Source organism: Vicia villosa, unplaced genomic scaffold (genome assembly GCF_029867415.1).
Source record: "Vicia villosa cultivar HV-30 ecotype Madison, WI unplaced genomic scaffold, Vvil1.0 ctg.001989F_1_1, whole genome shotgun sequence".
Classification (NCBI taxonomy): Eukaryota; Viridiplantae; Streptophyta; class Magnoliopsida; order Fabales; family Fabaceae; genus Vicia; species Vicia villosa.
This window is the reverse complement of record NW_026705801.1, coordinates 407,245-430,443: the sequence shown is the minus strand read 5'-3', so window position 1 is coordinate 430,443 and position 23,199 is coordinate 407,245. Positions and strand designations below refer to the sequence as shown.

Sequence of the window (23,199 nt, the reverse complement as noted above, 5' to 3'; positions counted from 1 at the left end):
TTTTCCGAAACTTTCTTGAATGTCACGATCATCAAAATCATTTTTTATATATGCAGCCTTCAGACTTATACTTAACACATCTTTAACTTATATCTTTCGTTGTTGAAGCTGCAAAGCATACCTTATCATCGTCTTCTTCGTAGATAACTTTAAAACAAAGGTGATTTTCTTTGCTTGATTTCTTGATTGATCTACTGGAAGATATTTTATGTAAATCTTTTGATGAACTTTCAAACGAGACTTTGAATGAATCATTGCATGAGTATTTACATGAATCTTCTAGAGTTTCTCTCTTTGATTCTTCACGTGTTGATACATAATAACTTTCATATGTTGATCTTCTCGATGAAGTTTCTCCAAAGGTTTTCTAAGATGTATTTTTTCTAAAGGATATTTCATTTATAGTGATGGCTCTTTCAAACGATGCTTATGGTATTCCTTTGTAAAGATATTTTAATGACGATGAGGATGAACATGATGAATATTCTTTCCTCATCTTTAAGTAGTTGAATCAATTCTTAAGCTTCTCGATAATTTCCTTTTTGTTCGTTCTTTATTAAAATCCATCAAAAAAATTCTATTCTTGTAGTCGGGTACTGAATCATATTTTTTATACTAATTCCTTAATCTTAGATATCTGTCAAATGCAAAATTTTTTAGTACACTAATTACTGGTATTTGGTATCTCATTTTCAAGGATAAACGTGTTTATGATTTCTATACCAGTTAGGACGTCATGGATTTTCTTAAAGGTATCTCACCCTTCTTTGGTTGTGCTACAACTACAAACATGAAAGGAATCTCTAGTGCTTATCACAATGGCCATGAAATACTTGACTTAAAACCCAAGTTACCTTTTTCTCTTTTCTTATATGGTCCATATATTATATCTGTACACTAATTCATTATTTATAAAATGAATATAGACAAAATGACCGTTTAAAACGAAATTCCATAAATCAATCAATTGAATCAAAAAATATTTTAACTCTTTCTTTCCATATATCAAATCTTTCATGATTAAACGCTGAAGGAATATTTATGAAAAGTCCAAGTTAAAAACAAAAGAAGTGTTTGAAGTCATTTTCTTACCTCTTGAGACGATTAGTCTTAAAACAAGAGTTAAACTCTAATGTTACTTGTTGATCAAGTGACTCCAAATATACAACGGGTGAATTGTGTTGGTTGAAACATGTTGTCCAATTTTAAAAATTTGGTTTATAAAAAAAATCTTTAGGTTAATTTTATTAAGTAAAAAGAGTTTGAGTAGCAGAATATCGAAAAGAAAGAAAGAAGAATAGATGGAGAAAAATATATAAAGTGTAAGTAAAATAGAGCAATAAAAATTAAAGAGATAATAGAAAGAGAGCATGCTCCAAAAACTTATACATGTTCGATCTACCCACTTGGTCAATTTCTGTCCTCAAGAGTTTCCTCCTAAGAGTTTAACTAAAGATGAGAGTTTTTCACTTGTTATGCCCACAAACCTTCTTACAATTAAATGAATATTTTAACTTGATAATCTCATGAACCAAACAAGAGATTTTAATAGGCTAATCCCACAATCAAACGAGAGCTTTTAACAAACTAAGCTCACAAACCAAACATAAATTTTCACCGACTAGTATTCAAATCAAAAGAGAGCTTTTAATCGTCTGGGCGCAAGAACCAGAGTTGAAAATTTTACCTAGTTAATAGCAAGAGTCAAACAATAAATTTCTTTAATAATATTACAAAAGAGATAAGACATTCTTTAGTAAGTTATAATAATTTTACAGCACTAAAACAACTTTCATGAATAAATCCACTCTCCAAGTGCTAAAACAAATTCGTAATGGATTGAGAATAGGGGTGACAATGAACCGAAACAACTCGAACATATTTTGAAACTTGATTTGACAACTAAATTGTTGAACTAGGTTCATGAATCAAATGAGCTGAGCTTGAATAAAAAATTAAGTTTGTTAACTAAATATTTCTAAAAATAATTATACAAATAAAATCAACTTCATATAAAGAAAGATTATATATAATGATTAAAGATTAAACTTCTTTATTTAATAAAATTCTTATATCAAATGAAAATAACTTTTAAATTCGTGAAGCAAGCAAATTAAACCTAATGAGTTGAACAGAGTTTTTCGAGAACTTAAAATAAATCAAATTTTAGCTTAAAAAAAGTTTGTGACGAACTTAGGTCTTGTTTTAAACTGAAGCAATTTTTATTGAGTTGAGTCGAGCTGAGTCAAATTCGACTCAACTTAACTTATTTCTAACCCTAATTAAGGATAACAAAATTAATGTTACTATTTAAAATAGAAACAATTTTAATATCTTTACAATTTTGCACTTCAAATCAATCAATATCCATTTTTTTTAATTTCTATTTTTTTATCTATAAAATTGTAAAAAATGTTATTGGATGATATATCATATTTTATATGATGAATGTTTATTTAAAAAATGAAAATGTAATTAATTTTAAAAAAATATATAAAAAAAAATCAAAACTATACAAATTTAAAAATTATGATGTTTAATTTATGACCTATCATAAATATGTTGATTAATTATAGAGAGAAATAAATAATAAAATCGTAACTAAGAGCTCGTTTGGCTCAACTTTTATCTACTTTTCTTCTTCTTATAAGGAGATGGAGGGCCAAACACATTTTTCCTAAAGTTCTTATGAAAAAAAGTAGCTTTTTTTTAAAGACAAAAAATTGAATAAAAGGAGCTTGTAAAAAAGACGTTGAAACCAACTTTTTCGGATCTTAAAAAACATGTGGTCGCGGTTCGAATTTCAACGAAAACACTTTTCTTTAAAAAAATGGCTCTAACGTAGTAGATGAAAATTTTTCAATTTTTTCTACGGTTCATAACATCTAGAGTTATGTTTTATTTATTCTTTTTTTCTTCTTGTGTTTACATCATCATTTTTGTAGATAGTAGTATTGTCCAACTTTTTATTCGTTTTATATATTATATCTTATTTTATTGTATAATGATTTCAATAGTAATATTATGAATTTTTTCTACTATACACTAACTTATAGATGTTAATATAACAATTAAATAATACGCGTTATATATATATATATATATATATATATATATATATATATATATATATATATATATATATATATATATATATATATATATATATATATATATATTATACACGAAACAACTTTTAAATTAAAAATAACTTTTAAAAAATAATCATAACCAAACAACTTTAACTCTATTTTAAAAGCTCTTATTTTTAACTTTAACTTTAAAGTAACTTTTAAGACTTAAAAAAGTTGGGTCAAACGAGCTCAAGTCTTTAAAAGAGAAATCAATTTGTAAAAAGCAATGCTTTAAAAATCGGTTAAATCAATTAAATGGTGATTGAACTGAATAATCTATAAATAAATAAAGAGTTAAACCCTATTTTGCCCCTGTCATTTGGGACGAATCCGAAAAACAACTCTGTAAAAAAAAAACACAGATTCCGTCCCTGCCATTTGTAGATTCTTCTATTTTACCCCCTCATTGAATTTGGTCTTTTATTTATTTTAATTTTATTTATACTATTATTATTACATTGTTAACATTCAAAATATATATTTAATAATTCTTAAAAAATTGTCTCATGTGAGGCTTGAACCCGAGACCGAAACGTCCCACACAATCTTGACCAACTAAGCTATTTAATCTCCTTATGTACTAACTGCATCAAATCTATATCTTACATAGATATTATTCAACCATATATTAAACTAAAAGTATTTTTTCATAAGTATTATTCAACCCAAATTTATTATTTAACCATATATTAAACTGAAAGTATTATTTCTATAAATAAATATAGTTTTCAAATATATTATATATAAATTTTATTAAACAAACAATTTTAATATTTATTATTTAAATACTAAAAATAATAAAATAATAATAAATTGAAAATAATTGAAATATAATTTCAGTTTATTAATTGAACGTAATATAATAAACTGAAATATTTAAATATAATACTTTTACGTTTAATATATTAATTATTTTTAATTGAAATATTAAAAACAATTAAAATTTTAAGAGATAATAAATAATATTTTAAAAACAATTAAAAAGTTAATAATGCTACAGTAAAATTAATTCCAGTTTAATTTTAGTTTATTATTATAGTACACTAAAAATTAATTAACGTTATTATATTAAACTGGAAATAAATATATTTTAATATTTTATTATTTACCACTTTGTCTTTTTTATGTTTTTTATATTTAATTTATATATTTTAGTTTCTTATATTTTCTTTTATTTGAACGTAAATTAAACTAATATTAAACTAAAAAATAAATATATTTTAATACTTATTAATAATAAATTGAAAATAGAAATATGTCTTATTAATGATTGAAAGTAAATATTAAATATATCTAATTAATAAATCAATTTTATATTTAATTAAATTTTTACGTTTTACAATATAACATATAAATATAAGTGGAGATATTATACATATATAGCTTGTGGCCTAATGGTATAGTTACAATATACGTATAAACATATAAATATAAATTTTGATGTCTTAACATTTAAATGTTTCAAACTTACAAATATGAAATAATTGTATTCTTAATAATTTAATAATAATAATAAAAATTAATTTGGCCAAATACGTAAAAATAAAAAAAATAATTAATATTTAAAAAATAAATAAATTTAAAAAAATTAAAATAGTCTAGTTGGCAGCCATGTCAGCAATAAAAAAATCAAAAAACTCCAACACAGCAGCACGCCACATCATCATTTTTGTTGACTAAATTCAATGAGGGAGCAAAATAGAGGAATCTACAAATGGCAGGGAGGAATCTGTGTTTTTTTTTTTAGGGTTGTTTTTCGAATTCGCCCAAATGGCAGAGGGCGAAATAGGGTTTAACCCATAAATAAATAAATAAATAAATAAAAGAAAGAACGGTGATGAAGTCCAACCATGAACAATGTACACACTCACTCAGCACAAAACACAAGTCAAGCAAAAGTCCACTCCATTACTATATTAGTCGATTTACAATTATGGCGGAAACATTATTGGGCCCCACATTCCGTTACACTCTCCCACCCCTCCCAATCCCATTCCCAACAGCTTCTAACAGAATCCTCCTTTCTTCTCCAATGTCATCATCCTTCCCAATTCCATCTTCCCCCAGTCGCAATCACCGTCGCTGTTACTCTAACCCTAATCCTAACCTTCCTCAACCACAGCCCGCTTTGCTCGTCTTCTCCGGCGGAACCGCCTTCAACGGCGTCGTTGAGGATCTTAAAAACTTCACCACGCGCGTTGCTCATGTTCTTCCCGTTTCCGATGACGGTGGAAGCACCGCCGAGATCGTTCGTGTCCTTGGTATGTATACATTACTCATCATTAATGGTTTAATTGATTGATTGTGTTTTTTATCGAGGATTTTGGTGAATTGGAATTTGGGGATGAGTAAGGTTTTTTTTTAGGGATTTGGTTGATTGTGGTGTGTGTGTGTTGCAGGTGGTCCTGCGGTTGGAGATATACGTTCTAGGTGTTTGAGATTGTCTGATCAGAGTACGGCTGAGGCTCTTGCTGTTCGGAATTTGCTTGGTCATCGTTTGTCACTTGATCCTTTGCAAGCTAAATCAGAATGGTACCTTATTGTAGTATTTCTCTTTCAATTATGGATAGTTACTTGCTTTGGAAGTTGTTGTTTTGGACGTTTTGGGTTAGTACTTGTTAGCAAGGTTTTAAAAAACGGTTCATTACTGCGAAAACGTTATTGGAAGGTGTCAATACTATACCGTTATTCACCGTTTTTACTATGAAAAAGATATTGTGGTTAATTCAGTATGCGACAACCACAATCAGTATCACAACACATACACCGACCGAAATCGCACTTGAACCTTGTTTGTTACTCCCTCTGTTCCTTTTTAAGTGTCATTTTAGAGAATTATTTTTGTTTCTATTTAAGTGTCGTTTTTATAGTTTAATGTTATAATTTGTCAATTACACCCTTACTTTCTCAATAACTCCCTTAATTAGTCATTGAGAGTGATGATTGAATTTATTTAAAAAGAGAAAATAAATAAGGGTATAATAGAAAAAATAACTCTAACAATCCACTATCTTGGTTGAAGAACTTTATGCTAAAATGACACTTAAAAAGGAACGGAGGGAGTAATATCTAATACCATGTTTTGATAAACAACTTAATTAACTGTGTATAATATAATTGTTTATCATATAAAGTAATATCTAATACCATGTTTTGATAAACAACTTAATTAACTGTGTATAATATAATTGTTTATCATATAAGTGCTTATTTATAAGCTATTTCTATGGACTATAAACTATTTTCATAAACCGTTCATGGAAATCTTGTAGAAATGATCTGAAAATAGCTTATCAATAAGTCATAAGCTATTTCCTTAAGCTCTCTCAAATAGTTTCATAGGTCATGCTAGTAGATAAACTCAAATAAAAAAAAAAATCCAAATATGTCCTTAAGTTTCTAAATTTCTAGGGGTGGTACCCTGTTTGTATAATTGAGTTGAGGAGTCATATCAATGTCACGGCCTCCACAAATTTTTTATAACTGTAAAATATTCTTACACTATTTGACCTTTATTTATGTGATGTTAACATGATTGGTAAATCAAAATTTAAATTTTTAAAGGTCATTCTGTTATTGTTTTATCAGTCTCAATTCTTTTATGTTTTAATAATGTTAGGTACTCTATTGTGGAAGGCGATCATGTTTTATGGGAAGGTGTGTCAAAACCCTACAGGGAGACTATTCGAGCTTTTCTGGTTTATTTTCAAAATCAGGTGACTTCTACGAAGAAAACTTGGGCTATTTCTGAATGCTGATAATTTGTTATTGGCTTTAAGTAATCTGTTTTGTTGCAAAACAATTCTTACATCTTAGTAATTTGCTTTTGAGATGGATGTATTGCTCTTAGAGTCTAGTCTAGTACTTTATGCAATATCTTACCTTTATTTTGGGAACTAGTAATTGCTTCTCACAGCCCAATCTTTCGAAAATCATACAATGATTGTTATGATCAAGCCTTTTCAAAGTTTTTATGCTTTGAATTAATTTGGCATTAAATTTGCATTTCTTTCTGGTCTTTATACAGATTCTCTGCCGATCTGAAGGAGCATTTTGTTTCAGCAATGGCAGGTCCTCTATTTTTATTCAGCAAAGATGTTTGCGCTGATTATCTTTTTAGTGCCATAGTCTCCCCTTCCCCTAAAGCGTTATTTTATTGATTTTATTCTTATTGTTTTAAAGACCACAGTCACATCCTTGCAGAAGCATATAATTAGTCAGGCGTAATGCCTAATGGGTTGAGCTTAACCATTGTGTTTTCCTTTCTCCTTTCATTATCAAGAGGATTTAAAGTTCTATATTTTGGCATGTGGTAGTTGCCATTTGGCTGAGCTATGAGTACGACGTTCATATTTATAATTATAGCCCACGGGAAGAGTCATCAAATATTAGTGTTTGGATCAGAATAATTCAAGTATGTCATTTCAATGGTTTACATGTTTTTGTTTTATGAGTTTTGTTCTAATTAAGAGGCTAGTGAAACATTTTGTTTAAATTGTTGGTATTTCTATTTCTCGAAAATTAAAAGGACCAGGCATTCTAATACTTGTAGCCAACCTCATCCAATAGCAAAACGCTTGCATGTTATTGTTGTTGTTATGTGTGCGTATTCTAATTAATATAAATTAAATTTCCTTTTTGAGGATAAGGACATTGAATAAAAAAGGCTCAATACCTAGCTTTTACAGTCTACAATGGCTGACTGTCCACAACCACATCCGGTGATATACCCTAACTACCCGCACAGAAATAAGTTAAATACTAGAGACGGTATAACTGCTAGGGTTAATGTTTACATTCTTCACCACAGTGACCCTTTTCTTACATTGTGCAACTACTATAGTTTGAACTTTGAAGGCTTGAATTCTTCCACACTTTTGAAGAGGATGATTCCTTTTTGGGAGTACACCATTAAAACTTAATTGACATATAATAGAGAAGAACATAACTTCTTCTTAAGGAAAGTTAGAAAGTGAGAAAAAGATTTGGAAATGGGCTCAACTGGTTTTTTAGATTTTGTCTCCCAAGTATATAAATGATTGCTGTAATCTAATGTGAATGCAACTTCTGTTTTACTTTGGTGATATGCTGGTATGGCCGAGCTGGTTCAAATTAAGAAATACACAGAATAATATTACCTACTAACTGACTTTTCCGCATGCAACATTCTATTGACATAGCTGACTTTTATAAATTATGCAGCATTGGAAATTTCTTTTTTGCAGGAGCGCGTATATTTTTTCAGTCCTTGGATGCGGCGATATTTTTGTTTTCAAGAGTTTCTGATATTCCCCCTGAAAGCCTTGTTCTCCCTGTGATTTCAACGAATGACAGACTTACATTAGGGTGTGAATTATTGGTATGGTACATCTATTTAATGATGAAATTACCGTGTGGTTTCTTAATAGTTAAATGCTACTTTTAGGTGAAGTTTATTTGTTTACTGTTAAGAAAACTTGATACAGAGATTTGCAAAGATGATTGCCCTATTATTTTAATAACTGTTGCATTATCACTATATTAGGACGGAACTATTATACGGGGACAAAATGAAATTTCTCATCCATCCAGTGGAACAATGGTACCTATTAAGAAGGTAAGACAATGTATTTTCCTTGTCATTGCCTACCCATACTGTAATTTGTTTTAATTTCTTCCGATTTGAAAATAAGTTGCTTGAGATAAAGCTTGTATAGCTTTTTGAGATTCTTATTTGATGAAATGAGCAATTTGAACATTCTTATTCTGATGTTGTATGACCTAATGAAAATTGGATTGGCATTTGAAGATATTAAATGTTGGCTGTTAATTGTTTTTGAAACAGAGAAAAGTTTACCATAAAATATAGAACTTCAAAATTAGTTTATTCTTGTGATTTCACCTTCTATTTTATAAATTTTGCCAGGTGGAATTTCCTATATAATGATGGGTATTGACTTTGAATTGAAATGTATGCATTGTTTTCTCATTCACAGAAGAATGTAATAGTGATTTGTGTTTCCATCTACTAAAAGTCATAGTCAATATTTTGTTGGTTCACTTGATTGAGATTTTACACAATGCTGCTGATTACTGTTACATACTGTATATCTTTTATTAAGATTATATAATTTGTGGTTAGGAAAGCTTTTCAGCTCCAGCTCTTCCTTCAAAAATAAAACGTGTGTTCTACATGTCAAGTGAGGGAAAAAATTTGCTCCATGAGGTAAATGCTGTGCCATGTTTCACATTTTGTTAAACTATATCCGACTCTCACATCATGTCATGCATTGTGGTAAAAAAATTGGGCAGAAGAGATAATGGTTTATATGGATGATACATCCAGTGAAGTCATTTATATGAGTTTTATATAAATGTAAATTTCGGAAAAAGGAAGGAAAAATTTCTAATGATAGGCATAAATTTGCATTTCACTCCTTTCCACAAAGTACTTTACATATAATTAGAGAAAATATATCTTCCTGATGGATGATGAATCAACTTATTAAACTAGAACAAAGAAGCCGTATAGAATGGAGGCTATGCCATACTATGACAAAGAAGAAAAAGTAAAAGCAAAACAAAAAAAACTGTATGAAACCGAAACCTTCATTCGTTCCAATTGAATTTCAATGAGAGAAGGTGCAAATAGTTAATTGCTAAGAACCAGGCTATTAAAAAGGGGGTGATCTGTTTTGAAAGGGATTTCTTTGTCTAACATCCATCCAATATGGAAAAGAAGGGTCATTCTATCTTTTGATACTACTTGTAGTGTGTTTGAAAAACTTGAAAATCACAGTGGAACAGAAGCTACACACATCAGCTTCTCAAAATCACGGTGAAAAAGGCCTTAAACGTGCGACAGTGATGGCCCACCGTTTGATCTCTAATTGATTACAACACCCTAAAACATGACTATCAACTTCACGTGTTTAAAGTTCAAACTTTAACAGAGGGGAAACACACATTTTTACCAGGAGAGTTACTACTACATACAGCTGATTAAAAGATAATTTGCAGCATGTATTTTGAAATCCGCGTTGGTGGGGGTTCTATTTTACTTGTTTTCTTCTATTATGAAAATATTAATACTGGCATACTGCACAAGTTTTAAACTTATTTATCTTACTGGATGAAATCTAAATTTTAATTTGGCTATTGTGTTCCTAATCACGTGCAATTATAATTGAAACTTCTATTCACTTTTTTGAATAGGTTTTTCCCTCACCTAATGCAGCTGTCTTAGAACAACTATACAATGTTGATTGCATTGTGTATGGCATGGGTTCCCTTTTTACCTCAATCTGCCCCTCATTGGTAAGACTCTCACAATTAGCCAGCTTCGATTATTTTTACCATCACATATGGCTGCACCAGCCTTTACAAATGGCAACATTGATTAATTGGGGCTTACATACCCGGCAGCTTTCTTTTACTTGAATATTGCAAATATATATAGATCATGTGTCTGAATTTTGAGTAACTTGACAGTTCAACTCTTCATATATATTTTTGAGGCAATTTATACTAGATTTCACTCTTTGACACTTTTGTTCTCCCATTAGATGCTTTCTGACTTGCTAATTATTCTAGGTGTTACTGGGAATTGGGGAGATTATTTCTTCAAGGTCTTGCCTCAAGGTATTCCACGCCTTCTTTACAATTCACATATTCGAATGCTTATGATATTTGAACCATAAAATCCATCCATGTAATTGCTGAGTGTAGTGCTATCCTCAAGACTCATGCCTTCATTTTTCCAACATGTTTGACCCCTGTTTCATGATATGCCTGGCTTGGTGTTATTAACTTGAGATTAATTAATGCTTTCTTGCATAGTTGTAAGATATTTTTCGAGCCCCCTGCTATTCATCAGCTTCAAACAGTGTTGTCAGTTATATTGGTTGAGTACATGTTTTCACTAATTTGATTGAAAATTGATAGGTACTTATGTTAAATGGTACACATGACCGTGAGACTAATGGCTTTTCAGCATCTTGTTTCATAACTGCAATTACCGATGCTCTAAATCGAACATATGGAGAATCTTGCAACCGCTTACAGAATATTGTGAGAATTCCTTCCTATTGAAATTACCCTTTTTTTTATTTCTTTAAATAGAAATTATATTTGTGTAAAGGAATCTATAGTCGTTACTATCATCAAAATCAACTGTTATATGAAGTGTAATTTACTTTCTCTCTTTTTTTGGGTCAAGAAAACAAATACTTTCTATGTTTTTTATTATTAATATTATTATTTGATTTCCTTAGAAACAAAACATAAAGTGAAAATTTTGGAATGCCAACTAGCTTTGCTTCTACTACTCTAATTTCATTAGTCTTATCGTTTGTTCCTTGTCTCTTTTATTTCTCAGTGCATCTTTTAGACATGATTTACCAGAAAACATTACAGTTTCACGAGAGTCATCTTAAAAATCTTCTTTTCATACAAGATAAGATATTCTGTGCTAAAAATAACTATAATAGAAAACGAAAACCAAAAAGGTAGTACTCCATTAATAATGTGTAAAAGAGTTTTATTTGTCTTCATATTTGATGCAGCCTAGTCAATATATCAATACCCTTTTGGTGCCAAGAAACAGTACAGTTTCTGTTGATGTTGAGTGTTTGGCTACTCAAGGAATATTCGATGTGGTATGTCTCCCAAATATGTTACAGATTAACGTGGATCTGTTTAATTTTTGTATATTCTTATTCTTATTTTGGTATTCTTATGATGCAATTTACTTTATATTTTTGCAGATAGTCGTTGACTCCATACTTGATCCTAAAGTGGGTATAATATATGACCCAAAGTCACTGATTAGAGCTCTTGCTGACCTAATAGAGAGATACATGAAGTCGCAGGTTAATTGCTTAATTGACACCAGATGATCATGAGGGGTTAATCCAATTATAACCACAATATTGGCTGCAGAATCAAATTTTCGCAGTATGTTCATTACAATATACATGGTATGGTATGAAATTCTTATTTTTCAAAAGAAATTCTTTCCACTCTTTAGTCAAATTTATTCCTGCCTATCAAAAACAGAGTTAGAGACTGGTGTAACAATCAATAGTTCAGTTCTCTTATTTCTGTGAAAAATATTTGATTTTGTTGAAGATAAATAAAGACATGTCTGAAGTGCTGTTGTATTATAAGAATAGAGAACAAAAGAGAATCTCTTGTAACTGTTGTGTATATATTATTTTTTGTGTATACATACACCTATTATCACTTATTGTTGACTTGACTATGTCTTCTAATTTTCTTTCCAAATCATCTAAACTTCACTTAGGTAAATAGCAGAAGCACAAAAGCAGTTAAATATGCTAATGATAATGTTTCTTTAATTGATATAAATAAGCTGAATTTCATTACAATAGAAGCGTGGACACGAAGAAGCGAAAAGCTTCAGAAAAAGGAAAACTTGGACAAAATAGGACACTTATAGTTACTTATATATAGCAACACAACAATAACTGATACTATGAAATTCATTTGAAAGTAGTATCCATATAACCTTCACCACACTCTAGGCTCTCTTGATCACAGTCAAGCAATTGTTGCTCCGACAGTGAAATCAAGTTACCAGTATTGATTTTTGTAATACCTTCTACAGCCGCCACAGCTGAGAATGCCCAGCAGAATCCTAAAACACATATATTTAACAGTTTATAGTCTATATATCGACATCTTTAAAAAAAAGTGTGTCAGTGTCGTTGTCCAAAATCACACTTATGATTCCATTTAATTTATTTATTTTTTAAGTTATTATTAATGTCAACAAGTGTCATGTTTCTGGTATCTGTATTTAATATCATATGATTCTGAAATTAAACTTGGCTATAAAACTTGACTATAGTAGAAAATCCACAAACTTTTCATAAAGTCACATGTAATATATATGATAATGATCCATGAAAACTCTTAGTTGCTTAATTGAAAATAATAATTTTTTAATTTATCACAACAAGATGTGACAAAATAGATGGATATAAATTGGATTATTAATGGATGGATCAAAATAATTTATTAATCCATTAACAATCTACTAACATTATCTATAAAAAAATCCAATCCAATTCATCTATTAAGAATATAATCCATTTATTTTTTTATTTTATAAAAAATATTATTTTTTATAATATCTCTAAAAATAATTATTTTAACATTGTTTTTTAAGAAAAATACATAATTCTCTCTTTTTATAAAAGAGAAAAGGGGTGATGCACTGACAGTGTAAAAAAGTTTTACACTGTCAACAAATCACGATCATGTATTCTACCAAGTCATACTGTTATTTTTAAATTACTCAGATGACATGACAAAATAATATATTTTCATTGGATGACAGTGTAAAATTTTTTTACACTTACCGTGCATCACCATTAAACTCTTTACAAAAAGTATTAATAGTTGTTCCATCTAAACTGTCCTTTTATTAAAAACAATAAAATGTAATCACACATAATTATGTATTAGAATATTATATGTACCGTTTATAAATTAAAAAAACATTATATTTACTGTAACCAACCATTTAAATTCAATGAGTTGCAAATAACGTGTTATATTGGATCCTTCTGCTACTTTTACTTTCTGCGCTATATATTTATATAATGGTAATTAAAATTCAAAATGCGTTTTTAGTTTTCTTATGATTTCAATTATAGAATTACGACGTAGACAAATTGATACAACTATGTATTCATAGTAAATTGTTTAAATAAAATAGAGATTAGAGATTGAATTTGAAAAATAATTTAATTTATTGAATAAAGACATTTTATATGTTTTATAATAAAAATAATCTATAAAATTTAAAATAAAAAATAAATTAATTCATTGGATTTTTAGAATATGTTGGATGGATTAGATCCATCCATGACTTTAAATGGATGGATTATTTAGTGGATAGATTGGATGAATTATTTCTTAATGGATCCAATTGTCACCCCTAATCACAACTGCCTTGGTTCTTAACATTAGTGATAACTCCTTGTTCTCTTCAGTCAAAATTTGTTGGAACATCATCATTAACGTTAAACAGTACTGCATTTGACCCCAACTTGGAGGAAGAAAGTTGATTTGGAATCTTAATTCCAGTATGTGAAGCAATAAACTCTTCATTTGTCAAATCATAATATGGATTTAGGCCAAACTTGTAACTCTTTTTATCAACATTATTAAATTTTTCTATGTATTTCAAATTCTCTTTGAATATTTGTAAGCGTTTTTTCATTTCAACACTATTTATATGTGCGTCCGTGTTTCATCATCCATTGGAGATGTTTTTCAACAATAGATAATTCAGACAGTGTTCGAGACATGGCTGTGTAAGTAAGCACATGCCCACAAGATCATGGTACAAACAACAATAAGAAACTTCATGTTTTTTAGGTAGATAGACTCTGAAGAGAATGTTTGTGAAAAAAGGATATAAAGGAAAGGATATACAACTATTTATAGAATTTAAAATCTAGTTTCTGCCGTAACCAGAAGGAAATTTCATGAGTCAAATAAAGAAATTTTCCTTAGTCTTAGTATGAGTAGTACGTTTGTTAGTTTAAGGTTGACTTGTAGACTTACTTAGTCTTTGCATGATTCAGCTATAAAAAAAAAAAAAAACATTATATCATTACCTTTTAGTTCATAAATATATTTGATTAAGAAAAACTAGAAAATTTTAAAATAGGAAGATTAATTCTATAAAGAATAAAAATATAAGATTAAAATAGAAATTATTATTTCAAACCATGGTTAATTGCAGAAGGTACTTTTCTTTTTTAAAGAAAATATAACATGGTAAATTGCAAACCATGCAATTTTTCTATGGAGTAGAACCACACATTTCAATCTAAAGATTGTGGTTTTTATTCAAATTCTTCACAATATAGCTATCTCATTAATAGTTTGATTTATTTAATAATTCCTAGACCATAAACTACTGGTTCATTGCATGTATTGTTCATTTAGGTTAATAAGGGTCATGCTAACGAATGCTCCGGAGCACTGGTTAAACATTCATAATAAAGAAAATATGTATATTCAATGCATTGAATATACACAATATTTTTCAAAAAAGTTAATTATCTATGTTTTCATGCATTGATTACATATATTTTAGAGTAAAAAAACTTATCTTTTTACTTTATTAAACAATGTTCAACTTACCTTTTTAATCTCTTAACCGGTGTCCTTGGGGCATTCGTTAGCATTACCCTAAAAATATTTACAATCCGACACATTTTAATTATCATTATTGAAATAAGGTACACATTTAATGATGATATTTTCTTGATTAAATGTGCAAGAATGAAATATAACTTACATGGGATATCAAGACATGAAATTATGGAACTATGTGATTCTCTATGAATATTAAATTCTCTCCTCTTCTATTTATTAAGAACTTTAATAATAACATTTAGAATTTTAAAAATCATGTTTTCCAGTTTAGAATTTTAAAAAGGGTAATGTTAATGTTTTCCGTTGAATATGCTATGATTACTTTTTGATTAAAGCATTATGGGACATTCAATTAATTTTTTACAATATTTGACGTATATATATATTATTTTATTTTCAATGACAATTGTGTATTTTATTTTATTTATCTCGGTAATCTGGTTAACCATTGCCCTGAAGCCACTGGTTAGCAAGACTCATAAATAAAATATTGTGAAAGTTTGCTAATCACCAATGTGGTCATACTTCTAAGTTTATTTTATTTTAAACATAGAATGTTAAACTTGTAAGTTTGCTAATCACCAATTATGAATGCTAAAATTTATCGCATCAAGTATAATTTCTATGAATTTACAAATGCTCCTTTATTGTATTTTTTATAGAGTGTATTTGGCATGTAATTTTCTTTGGGGTTTTTGTTTCATGCCCCGTCTTTTGTAATCTCCTTGTAAGAACTTTTGGTTCTTTAATGAAATCTTGATTACAAAAAAAAAATATTGTTATAACATGAATTCAGGCCGATCTCCATATTTAGGAGGCTTGAGGTGTCGGGAAGTACCAATTTTGTAAAAAATTTCCCAAGTCTCCTCAACCTAGTCTCTCTTTCTTTATAGCCTTTATACTTTATAATCATGCTACAGATTTCAAGTCTTTTCAAAATTTCACAAGGAATTTAAGTATCGGGTAAAGTCAATAACAAGCAGAAAATCATGCATAAAAGACTTGACAACACATGCATAACACTCAATACATACACTACACTAAACGGTGTGAAAAATCAACCACTTCTCTAGACTGTGATGCAGACAAATCCTTATCATATCTTTATACATCTTCCAAGCTTCAAAAAGTCACTCGCCATCTTTCTGTCTGAAACAATTTATTTGGCTTCTTAGCATAATCGTTTTACTTGGAGAGAAATAATATGCTAAGTATGCCTTTTTTAGTTTATTCTATGTAGTGATGGAATTTGATGACGGGGACAACATCTAAGCTCTGGTTCTATCCCTCATGAAGTGCGAGTACTTGGCATACAATCAATGAAATGGGGAAAATAACAAAAAGTTCCATAGTTTATACAACAGAACAACGAGGTTACGATATTTACTAACCTGGTCCCCAGCAACGGCACTAAAAACTTGATTACTCCGCAAGTGCATGGAAATATCATAGTAATATAAAAGAATGTCGAACCCACATAGACCAATTATCAAATGTGTCGTTATCTATTGTTGCAATGTAAATCTAAGGCTATCGATAACAATTTTGGATGCATAAGAAATATAGTAAGCTAGTTATATGAATTAATATAAAGAAGGAGACCGGAATGCGGCCCTCATCGACCAACAATACTCACAAAATTTTAGTTTTTATAACTAAATTCGGATAATGTTTTCTCATAAGAAAATAATTAATTTAAAGGAACCGTTTTCTTTCGCATAACCGAAATCGGCTTCTAGCCAAAAATCTATGTTCTCGCTTTCGCATGTTCAACATTGTTAAAGTGCAAAACTATATTTTTAGAAATTAATTACTTTTAGCTATTCAAAATGTTGTTTTAAGGTGAAAATTAAGTTTAAATGTATTACCGATTTTCGCATCGCCCAATACCGTATTTTAATCACATAAACGCCCGCTACACGTGTTCGTTAATATTATTGAAATCCCTTTTTGAAAATAATTATTTTTACAATTTAATTAAAAGATGCTTTCATAGTGCCTAAAATCAAAATATGATTTTTATCTAAGTCGGATATAGGTTCTGTTCTTTCAAATTGGAACCATAATCTTCATGTTACTCTTTCGCAGTAAACATTTTAATTAAAAATAGATTAAAAAAGTCCCTAAAATAATCTCAATTTAATCATAATTTTTACAACTTATATGCGAGCACCGTCGATACGACGATCCTTATATTCCAAACTCTAAGAGTTTAGTCGGACATCTTACAAACAGAACAAAAACAATACTGATAATGAAGAATTAACATTCTAAGCATACTCACTATAAAAAAACTATAATAATAAAATGATCAAAGCACATGCAATTGGTAGTTAAATAATAAAAGCAGTAAATAAGAAACCTTAAATTGCACTGATCATACGTAATAATAAAGAAAAGTTCCAAAAGTTGGTACTAAATAATCTTTAAAAAAATTTTTGGAAATCTGATGCCAACAAGATTACAACTCAGACAATTCAGATGTATACTGAAAATTTGCAGAATCCAAATCTAAGATGCACTTATCTCTCAGTGTGGGAAAATAAGTGTAACACCCCAAATCTACCCCGTAATTATAAGCGAACATCAGAGTGCATTTAAAAATCTTCATCAAACAATGGGATGTCACAATTCGACTTAACCAAAACAAACCTACTTATATTGCATTTAATAATGATACATAGCATTTGGAAACATAACTTCATCCACAACTTCCTACTTCAACTTATAAACATCTTTCAATTCAATTTAAAATAAATGTCAACATAGAATACAACAAATAAACAATAACGACTAATTCCCCGAGTGCTGCGTATCAGAGCAATGGATACCAACTCAACTAGCCATAAAGTAACATAAAGACTTCACATAAATAACCTCGAACATCCACGACTAATCTTGAGTACCTGCCCATTTCCCATGGTAGGGGAAATATCAGCAACGGGGTGAGATATCTTACAATATAAAGTAATGCATGATAAATAATATAGGAGATATAGATCATACATAATTTCACCACTTCGCATCACACAACATCTTATAACAAACTTTCATCACAAAACAACTTATCAATATAATACAACTTTCAAAACGGTAACAATGTCATTGACCAATTAAGACAACATATTCAAGTTCACAATTATAATATGATCACGTCACAACAAACATCTCATCATCTCAACAATTCAAACACAATTCAAATGCAATTCAAATGCGACTCAAATGTGACTCAAACTTATGCACATGCATGTGGTACCATTGGAGTAAACTCCCGTCTCAAATAGTTTGCCATTGGGCCGTCTCAAACATTTTCCACAAGGGCCGTCTCAAACAATGCAATGGATGCGACTCAGATGATGCACATCCACAAACACAACTTAAGCCACTTAATCAACTTAAACGACATAATCAACTTAAACGACATAATCAACTTAAACAACATAAGCAACACAAACAACTTAAGCAACATGGCATGCATCGTCTCAAACAAACCAACTCAACGCCAAGGTTCTATGGAAATAACCTTATCATTACTATCATAGTAATTCATCACGTCTCAACCACGTCGTCACGGCATACAAGCATACAACGATAATTCACTTCATAATACATCACAACATAAAGTAATTCAACACAATGAAAGGGATCATAAAGATTTCCAAGAATATTCAAAGCATATACAATGGATATACATCAATTAGAGCTTCATGGAAGTTCAAACGGCAATTAAAAACAAGTTACGGTTCAAAATATACATCAATTCAAGGTTTGAACCAGTTTTGTGAAACAGGGTCCGCTTAGCGGCCCACAAGCAACGATAGGCAGAAGTTTTTTACGAAACAGGCTCCGCTTAGCGGACTGGCTCCTCTTAGCGGGCCATCTTAATTTTTCAAAAACAACATCACATAATCATTCACACACATCATGAATATCATATCACGTATCATGCCAACAATATTGTTATCAAATCAACACCAATTCACATATTACATAAATACGATTCAAGTAACATGTTATTCACATTTCATCAAGCCATAACACATATCCACATACTTACATGTTATGAAAGCAACCACGTCATAATTAAGTCGTCAAGTAAACATTATCCACAAGAACATTCAAATGACACATATTAACAATAAACATCACATTACACAATTCAAGGAACGACGTAACACGGTTAATTCAACTACTTAATGAAAGCATATTCATTATTAATTCTTTATAAAGCATCATTATCTCATCATAAGGGAAGTGCGTATCATTATCTCAATAGCATTGTATCGTCATAAGAGAACATACATCAAGTTATACCACAACATGGTTACATCGATTCACAGCAAAGAACATACTTCACATGTTAGCACAACATAGTTCATCATTTAATCCTAATAAACATAATAAGAGACTATGTCCTATGAATCATTTTATTGCTTCATGGTATAGCTCATTCCGTTAGCTTTCTAACGCTTCGAACGGCGCATAAAACAGAGTTACAGATCAAAAGTTAAAACATTTCAAAGTTTTGAAAATGTTCTTGACAGCAGGGTCCGCTCAGCGGGATGGGGTCCGCTTACCGGAGGCGCGATTATGCAGAAAAACAACAGAGCAAACAGACCTGCGCAAACCCAATTTTACCACCCTAAACCCTTCTCAAACAACAATTAAACATGTATAAACACGAAATCTACCATCATCTATCATCAAACATCAATCAAAACTCATTTCTAATAACAAATTCATGCATTTTGTTCATAAACCCTAACATTTCTACACAAAGATAATCCATGGTTCAATCATATAATCCAACCCACCATAAACATCATCATGCCAACCCTTAGAGAGTAAGAACCCCACCCTTACCTTATCAAAAGCTTCACCTTCTTCAATGGAGTTCTTCTCCTTCAAGCCCTAGCTCTCCTCTTTCTTTCCTTCATTCTCTTCTTTCTCTTCTTTCACCAAATGAGAGTTATGTCTCTAAAACCCTAACTCTCTTACTATCCTTCTTTTCTTAATTGGGCTTAACCCACAATCCAATATCATATTCTATATAAGCCCAATTCATAACACTCCTCTAATTACTCAATTAAGCCAAATAATACACATAAACAAATAACCACACAACATAACCGAATATTATTTCCAATAATATTCCGCATCTACCATCGATCCATAACTTAAATATACCGACTCACGAATTCATAATCCTCCGACTAATCTGACCACAAATTAACTGCACAAATAAATACATTAATCCAAATTACGCCTTTAGAATAATACCGATAAATCTCGACCTCAACTAATTCCAATGAATAAATCCTTGATCAATTTAATTAAATAATTAATTAAATTCGGGGCGTTACAATAAGCGCTTTTACAAAACAGAATTTTTTGCTTAATATAAATACCAAAATCTTGGACACCCAAAATTAAATCCTAAATGTCTATTTATAGAGCTAAAATTCTTACAGGAATTGCATTAAACGTGCAAAAGTAGTGGAGAAAAATATGGGCATGAGAAAGATGAAGGTGCAGGTACTAAGCGTGAAAAACGACTTTTTAGCGTCATGACTTTTTCGAAAGAGGTGTTGTCCAAGTGGGCTCATAGGCGTCAGCCTAGTTGACAACCTACCTATCAGGCAATGTTGCTTTTTTTTCTTTCTTCATTTCTTCTCCTTGGGCGCCGACGGGTGGACATTTCCAGGGGTTGACGGGTGTCAACCTGTGCAGGGCCCGTCATGTCAGCTCTATCCTTGCATTTTGTCGCTTTCTAAACACACACCAAATACCAGCATAAAACTACAAAAAGGGAATGAAAAAAAACATAAAATAGCATGCAAATCGAGTAAAAAAAATGTTAGATTTCTAAGTTATCAAATTTTAGATTGTCAACGGGACTTGCTAAAGCGAATTTTGTTTTGTGATGCTGGTTGTGTTTATCTTCCTTGAACTTGCTCTTTTCGATAGTTTGTAGTATCTGAGATGTCTTGATAGGTTGAGTTGTTGTTTTGGTTGGCTAATTTTTTAGTGGATTTTTGCTCTTTCTCATTTCAGAGCTAGCCCAAACAATTTGGAGGCTCCGTTCTATTTTAAAATTAGGATTTTTGCTCTTTAATATTGTAAATAAAATTAAATATATAAAATAAAAAATGATATAGAAATATGATCGGTCACCAATTTCACTTATACTCCGCAAATTACTTGGTAAAAATCGGTCATTTCGGTAACACTGTGAATTGTTTGTTCTTTGTTTTGAGTAGTTCCTTCATGTTTTGTTAATTTAATTGTTAGTGGTAATTTTTAGTAGAATAGTTACTTTTGATCACTTTGTTGGTAGTTATTGGTTATTTCAGGTGTAAGGAAGAATCGCCGAAAAAATGGGACGAGAATAGAAGAAAACAAAGCCAAAATTGCAAGGAAAGAAGCTGACGCAGGCGCCAGTGTCGTGGGACACGGCCATGTCAGCTGAAAAAGGGAAAAAAATGTTGTTGGGAGCAAATAGAGGCTGACACGGGCGCCAGTGTCGTGGGACACGACCGTGTCAGCTGATACATGGAAAAAGATGCTTTTTGAAGAGAAAACAGAGGCTGACACGGGCGCCAGTGTAGTGGGACACGACCATGTCAGCTGATGCGGCCAAAATTTGTTTTTTAGCTGTTTCATTATTTCAAGTCTCATTAAGGGCGTTCTAGACTTTTTACATGAATGGAATGTAACCTAACACTACTTAGACCTAGTTTGAGAGTTTTGGTGGATTATCTTGGATCATATTGATGAATTTTACGGTGAAGAAGAGAAGCTAACAAGGGTTTCGGAGAATGGAGATTTTCAACGGCAATCGCAATTGAAGATCAAAGCCTTCCCTAATTTTTGTAATGTCTATCGTCTTTATTTTTAATTCTTCGAATATTACTATGAGTAGCTAAACCCCCCATTGCTAGGGGGTGTCCCTAAATTGCCATTGTTATGAATCGTATTTTCATCAATTTATGTTATTGAAGTTTTATGAGTTTATTTTTATTGTGCAAAAATCTTAATGCCTTTTCTATCGGACAAATAGTTTTCGGATTCACGGTTGAGATTTAGGTCGGACAAACCAACTCAACGCAATTTGCACAATAATACTTCGGTGAAATTGCTTAGGAATGAGGATTTAACCGTAGTAACCGTTTAATTCTTGATAATTATTATTATAGCGCTTGATGTTATCTTTAATAGCTAAGGAATTAGGATTAAAGATAAACACCAAAGGTTTTCCGTTAAGGAATTAAGGAAAACAACTCTTGAGATTCGGTAGTAGCTCACTATAACTATATTTCATAAATTGGGAAATCAAGTTCATTGCGAGGCAATTTAAACACCTAACCTAGCATGCTTTCTGATATTGTTAAGAACCGTTATTTTACTTTTGCTTTCATTAGTTATAATTTATATAATTTCTCTACAAACCAACAAACCCCATGATATTTTGTTCAATTGAATAATTGTAAAACTTGTATTTCCTACGCAGTCCGCGAGTTCGATACTGGGTATAAACCTCTATTTAAAATTACATCGGTGAAAAATAGTACACTTGCTAATTTTCCGATCAAAATATTATGTAAAAATTTGAGTCATCGAAGTTTAGATTTTTTGCATTTTTTTATTCTTATCTTCTTTTATTTATAGAAAAGTTCATCATTTAATGAAAGGATATAATTATTTGAAATTCTTTGATAATATTAATAAGGAAGTGTTTTATTTAACCAACAACCAAAAATTACAAATTTCCAAAAGTGAATTCTATTCGGCCTACAACTTAATTACAAATTACAACTTAATTATAAAAACATGTCCACAACCGCTCGGCTAGCCAACCACATGTGATTGAAAATGTAACTAGACATAT

The 23,199-nt window shown here is 30.4% G+C and overlaps 1 protein-coding gene and 1 non-coding gene across 2 annotated transcripts; both read left to right on the top strand.

Annotated features, from left to right (window-relative positions):
• The first annotated feature begins 4,991 nt into the window (after positions 1-4,991).
• Positions 4,992-12,340, top strand: LOC131637385 (uncharacterized protein YNL011C-like). The gene is made up of 12 exons (XM_058907974.1): positions 4,992-5,395; positions 5,534-5,670; positions 6,758-6,850; positions 7,162-7,205; positions 8,337-8,493; positions 8,659-8,730; positions 9,256-9,339; positions 10,329-10,430; positions 10,707-10,754; positions 11,058-11,183; positions 11,678-11,770; positions 11,879-12,340. The coding sequence occupies exons 1-12, from the start codon at positions 5,068-5,070 to the stop codon at positions 12,008-12,010; spliced, it is 1,416 nt and encodes a 471-aa protein (XP_058763957.1). The 5' UTR covers positions 4,992-5,067; the 3' UTR covers positions 12,011-12,340.
• Positions 12,341-16,382: 4,042 nt separating this feature from the next.
• On the top strand, positions 16,383-16,489 carry LOC131637398 (small nucleolar RNA R71). The gene has a single exon (XR_009294325.1). It is a non-coding gene; the product is annotated as a small nucleolar RNA R71 (small nucleolar RNA).
• The last annotated feature ends 6,710 nt before the right edge of the window (positions 16,490-23,199 follow it).

What these genes read in the sequence shown, in the direction of transcription:
- LOC131637385 (XM_058907974.1), top strand. Translation starts at nt 5,068, where the DNA reads ATGGCGGAAACATTATTGGGCCCCACATTCCGTTACACTCTCCCACCC. An exon ending in CGAGATCGTTCGTGTCCTTG is followed by an intron (nt 5,396 to 5,533) that starts GTATGTATACAT and finishes TGTGTGTTGCAG; the next exon opens with GTGGTCCTGCGGTTGGAGAT. An exon ending in TTTTGTTTCAGCAATGGCAG is followed by an intron (nt 7,206 to 8,336) that starts GTCCTCTATTTT and finishes TAAATTATGCAG; the next exon opens with CATTGGAAATTTCTTTTTTG.